The sequence below is a fragment of the Pterocles gutturalis genome, unplaced genomic scaffold (assembly GCF_000699245.1).
Source record: "Pterocles gutturalis isolate BGI_N339 unplaced genomic scaffold, ASM69924v1 scaffold1401, whole genome shotgun sequence".
Classification (NCBI taxonomy): domain Eukaryota; kingdom Metazoa; phylum Chordata; class Aves; order Pterocliformes; family Pteroclidae; genus Pterocles; species Pterocles gutturalis.
In genome coordinates this window covers 1,583-6,359 of record NW_010099883.1, presented here as the reverse complement: position 1 = coordinate 6,359, position 4,777 = coordinate 1,583, and the positions used below count along the sequence as shown (strand labels likewise).

The 4,777-nt window shown below is 59.8% G+C and overlaps 1 protein-coding gene across 1 annotated transcript in view; it reads left to right on the top strand.

Annotated features, from left to right (window-relative positions):
* The window catches only part of NRBP2 (nuclear receptor binding protein 2), a gene marked incomplete at both ends in the record, with an annotated part of 6,777 nt that extends 2,961 nt beyond the window's left edge, over positions 1-3,816 (top strand). The window contains 6 exons of the mRNA XM_010077454.1: positions 340-395; positions 965-1,060; positions 2,410-2,542; positions 3,140-3,242; positions 3,398-3,448; positions 3,681-3,816. Of these exons, the coding sequence (XP_010075756.1) occupies positions 340-395; positions 965-1,060; positions 2,410-2,542; positions 3,140-3,242; positions 3,398-3,448; positions 3,681-3,816 (575 nt within the window). The remainder of the gene's footprint in view (positions 1-339; positions 396-964; positions 1,061-2,409; positions 2,543-3,139; positions 3,243-3,397; positions 3,449-3,680) is intronic.
* Positions 3,817-4,777: the final 961 nt, after the last annotated feature.

Below are 4,777 nucleotides of genomic sequence, written 5' to 3'. Positions count from 1 at the left end.
GGAGTAAAGAGTCTTTGTGCCAAGTGAAAAGTCATGATGTGACCCCCATCATGACTATTTTGGGGCAAATTTGAGGGGAATGAATGGAGAAGGTTTGTGCAGGGAACTGCAAGAAAATGTGTGCTGGGGTGGGGGAAGCGGGCGTGAGCAGAGGCGTGGGCAGAGGGAGGTCAGGCATGGGCAGGGCTGAGGGCAGGGGTGTGCAGGCAGGGGTGAGGGCAGGGGTGCGGACAGGGGGGTGAGGGCAGAGGTGTCTGTGGGGATGGTGCAGGGGAGTATTCCCAGAGTGGGTGGTTGCCTGTCCCTCTGGCCTGATGTGGTTCTGGGTTGGTTTTGCAGAAAAGGCCGACGGGACCGCTGTGGACATCTTCTCCTTCGGGATGTGCGCACTGGAGGTACGCGGCAGGGCTGCTGCGGCGCTGGGAACCAGCAGTGATCCCTGGTTGAAGGGCGGGATTGTTTTTGCCAAGCCTGCCAGGGATTGCAGTGGCCTCGGGAGCTTCCCAAGGAGTCTCCTTGCCCTTTTCCAAACCTCACTGTGAGCTGGGGATCCCTTGCAGAAATGAAGACATCGCTGCTGGGTTCAGAAGAACATTTTTTTCTGCTGCTGTGGGTGTAGCAAGAGGCTTTGCTCCCCTCTCCTGTGCTCGGCTGGTGCCTCCTCTTCCTCCTCTGGCTGTGACAGCCCTGGGAAGGAGGGCACAAAGGGCAAGGACAGACCGTGCTGCGCCAAGCACAGCGTGCTGGGGCAGGCTGTGGGGCTGTCGATGCTGCCTGTGCTGTCCCCTGGTCTGCATGGTGCCTGGGGAGCAGCCTCCCAGCTCTGTCCTGCCTGTGAGCAGCCTGGAGTGCTGTGGGAGGCAAGGAACGGGCCCCAAGGGGACGCGTGTCCCTTGGAGAAGCTCTCAAGGACGGACCCAGGGCTTGGCCACATGCAGATGTGGCTGTACCCCTTCTTCCGCAGATGGCAGTGCTGGAGATCCAGACCAATGGGGACACGCGGGTCTCGGAGGAGGCGATCATGCGGGCACGACATTCTCTGGACGATCCCAACATGCGAGTGAGTACAGCTGGCTGAGCCTCGGGGACCCATCTGGGGGTCAGGCATCCCTCCTGGGCTGTGAATCTCCCCAGAAACGTCCTTCCCCTCGGCTGGCAGCCTGGCATTGCTGCACACTCCAGGTTATGCCAGTGCTGGGAACAGGAACAGGGACAATGACCTTCTGCAAACCTAAGGGCAGCCAGATCTGGTGGGCTGAGAGACACAGGGATTCCCTCCCTCCTGGGCTGGTTGAGATGAGGGGCTGATCCTGTGAATCTGCTGCGTGTGAATTCCCAGTAGGTGCACGTACACACACACGTGCCTCGTACAGACATGGCCAACCGCCAACGGCACAGATGGAGTGGGCACACACAGCACAAGCAGCCAGAGCCTGCTTCCACAGGTCACTGGCATCTGGCCCCATCCCACAAGTCTCCCTGTTACAGATCAGCCCCAGGTCTGTCTGGTCTCTGTGCCCCCTCCCCAAGGTTTCCTCTCCCCAGCCAGTCCAGCTTGTTGTTTGTCAGAGGACCAGATGCGCTCACAGGGAACAGGGAACAAAATTACCCTGTGAATACTTGAGGACAGAGTTTAATAAGAAGACAGGATAGATGCAGGTGCTGGGATGCAGGGCTCAGCTAGACACACGTACTGACCAGCGCAGTGCTCACGGCAGCGGGCACCTTTCATCCCCCTCCACCTTCCTCCCTGACACACCTCAACGCCTCCCTTCCTCTTCCTTTGGCCAATCTCCAAAACATCCCATAATAAGTTTGTACACTCCTCAGATTCTCCTGTTTGATCTCAGAATTCCCGCAGGCACCTCACAGTAAATCCTACCCCTTTGCTGCGATAGTTCCCTCGTTTGCGTAGTGCCGCAGAGAGATTCTTCTGCTGAGCCGCCAGCACCAAGGGCCAATGGCACCGCTGTTCCCCCCCGGTGGTCTTTGGGGTAGCTGATTCAGGGGGGTGAGGTTGTGGGGATGCCCACCCCGTCATCCTCCTTCTGATCATTTTTCAGTCTTTGCGTCTGTTCTGAACAGCCCTAGCTAGGTCCCTGTACAGAAGCTGCACAGACCAGTTCATGGCTGGAGCATGCAGAGGAGGCAGAGGATTCTGCTTTTCTGCCATCAATGAGCAGAAACAGGCAGATGCATCCCTCCCATCCTGCCGCTGTCAGGAATCCCTCCCGCTGGCTCGGTCAACCCTTTCCCCAGTCCCACCACCATCCTTCCGGAGGGTTGCTGCTCTCCAAGCAGATCTGGGCTGGCTGCAGGGATACAGCCCTGCCTGTTCTCCCTACAGCCTTCGCTGGGCTGGTGACCCTTTGCCAGGCTGGTGACCCTTTACTTTGCTTCAACCCTCAGGAGTTCATCCTGTCGTGTCTCACCCTCAATCCGGACAAGCGACCGACAGCGAACAGCCTGCTTTTCCACCGGGTGCTCTTCGAGGTCCATTCCCTCAAGCTGCTGGCAGCACACTGCTTCATCAACAACCAGTGTGAGTAACCGCGACCACCCTGCCCCCTCTGAGCTGGTGTGGCCACCCCGGCAGAGCCGGGGGTGCGGAGGAGCCTGGGGAGAGGGGCAGTGACCCACAGAGCTGGGGGTGTGGAGGAGCCTGGGGAGAGGGTCAGTAACCCGCGGAGCTGGGGTTGTGGAGGAGCCTGGGGAGAGGGGCAGTGACCCACAGAGCTGGGGGTGTGGAGGAGCCTGGGGAGAGGGTCAGTAACCCGCGGAGCTGGGGTTGTGGAGGAGCCTGGGGAGAGGGGCAGTGACCCACAGAGCTGGGGGTGTGGAGGAGCCTGGGGAGAGGGTCAGTAACCCGCGGAGCTGGGGTTGTGGAGGAGCCTGGGGAGAGGGGCAGTGACCCACAGAGCTGGGGGTGTGGAGGAGCCTGGGGAGAGGGTCAGTAACCCGCGGAGCTGGGGTGGGGGTGTGGAGGAGCCTGGGGAGAGGGGCAGTAACCTGCGGAGCTGGGGTTGTGGAGGAGCCTGGGGAGAGGGGCAGCGAGTCGCAGACCTCCCCCAGAGTCCGTGCTGTAGAGCCCGTGGTTCGGGACCTCCCTGCTGACAGCCCTGCTCTACTGTTGCTCCAGATCTGATGCCAGAGAACGTGGTGGAAGAGAAGATAAAGGAACTAGACCTGAACATGGTGATGGCAGAGATCCGGAGAGAGGGTCGTCCTGGAGCACAGTGGAGGTGAGGACGAACCGGGCAGATTTCAGAGCAGCCACAGACACCAGCCTGGGTCTTGCACCCAGCCTGGTGACCCTGCTGTCATGGCACAGTCGCCCATCACACTGCTCTTCTCTCCTGCTGCCCTCAGTCATCCTCCTCTTCTGCTTCTCCCCCAGGTACTCAGAGGTCTCCTTTCTTGAACTCGACAAATTCTTAGAAGACGTCAGGTGGGTTGAAGATGGTGCTGCTGACCCGTAATGTCTTTGTGGTTCCCCCAGGGGCGAGCAGACCTGGGCTGCGGTGCCAGGGCGAGGGGAGCTCTGTGGCTGTCCCCTCCCAGCCCTACAGCTCTATGGGGACAGAGCCCTGCTCTGGGCCATGGCCCCCCACGGCTGACCCGTGCCAGGGCTGTCCAAGGACAGGGCTCAGATGTTTGTCCTCTCTCTGTGTCTGAACCAGGAATGGGATTTATCCCCTGATGAACTTCGCTGTCTCCAGACCCCACGCCCTCCCCCGTGTGCTCTCCCAGCCCCAGGAGGACCCTCAGAAAGCCAAGACTCCCACCCCAGAGCCTTTTGATGTGGAGACCAGGAAGGTAAGGACAGATTCTGCACTGGGAGCAGGTGGACAGTCTCCATTCCCAACACCCTGCTGCAGGAACACCTTCAGCCACGCACTGAGCTCCAGCCCGGGCAAGAGCCGGTTTTGGTGCATTGGCTGCCCCAGGACTGCAAGAGTTCCTTTGGCTGGAACTTGTGAGATCCGTTGCACCTGAGACCTTTTGGAGCAGCCCTGTTGCCCCTGATTCTGTGGCTCTGCCTTCCCTCCTCCCACATCCACCGGCAGCTCTGTGGCATGGTGTGTTCTGTGCCCTGGTGCAGTCGTGTGGGTTTGAAATCCCATTGCCGTTCGGTACCAATGCTGCGGTGATGTGGGTTTGAAATCCCATCACCGTTCGGTACCGATGCTGCGGTGGTGTGGGTTTGAAATCCCATCGCCATTCGGTACTGATGCTGCATGCATGCCGAGATGCCCCATTTGCCTGGCACAGCACAGGCGGGATCGCACACCTGACACTGGCGTCATGGTCAGGAAGGTTGTGGCAGGTGGGTTTATGGACCCCCAAGGGGAGCGGAAGGGGTGCCAGGCAAGGAGGACCAACAGCACGGGTGTGTTTGAGCAGAATGAAGCCTTCCAAAGCCGTGGTGTAATCCCTCGCTGAGCGGAGCAGTTCACACCGCAGCGTAACCCCCCGACGGGTACAGGCAGGCTGCCCAGGACCCCCCCAAAGCCTCCCCTTCTGCAGGCTGAACAAGCCCTGTTCCCTCCGAGGGCAGCACTCCAGCCCAGGATCATTTTGACGTCCCTCCACTGGACTTCCCCCAGTTTGTCACCGTCTGTCTTGTTTTGGGGGCCCACAATTAGATGCAGTATCTGGATGTAGCTTAACAAGTGCTGAGTAGAGGGGAATAATTATTTCCCTCGATATCCTGGCTCTGCCCCAGGATGCTGCTGGTGTCCGTGCTGCCAGGGCACATCACAGCTCGTGTCCCACC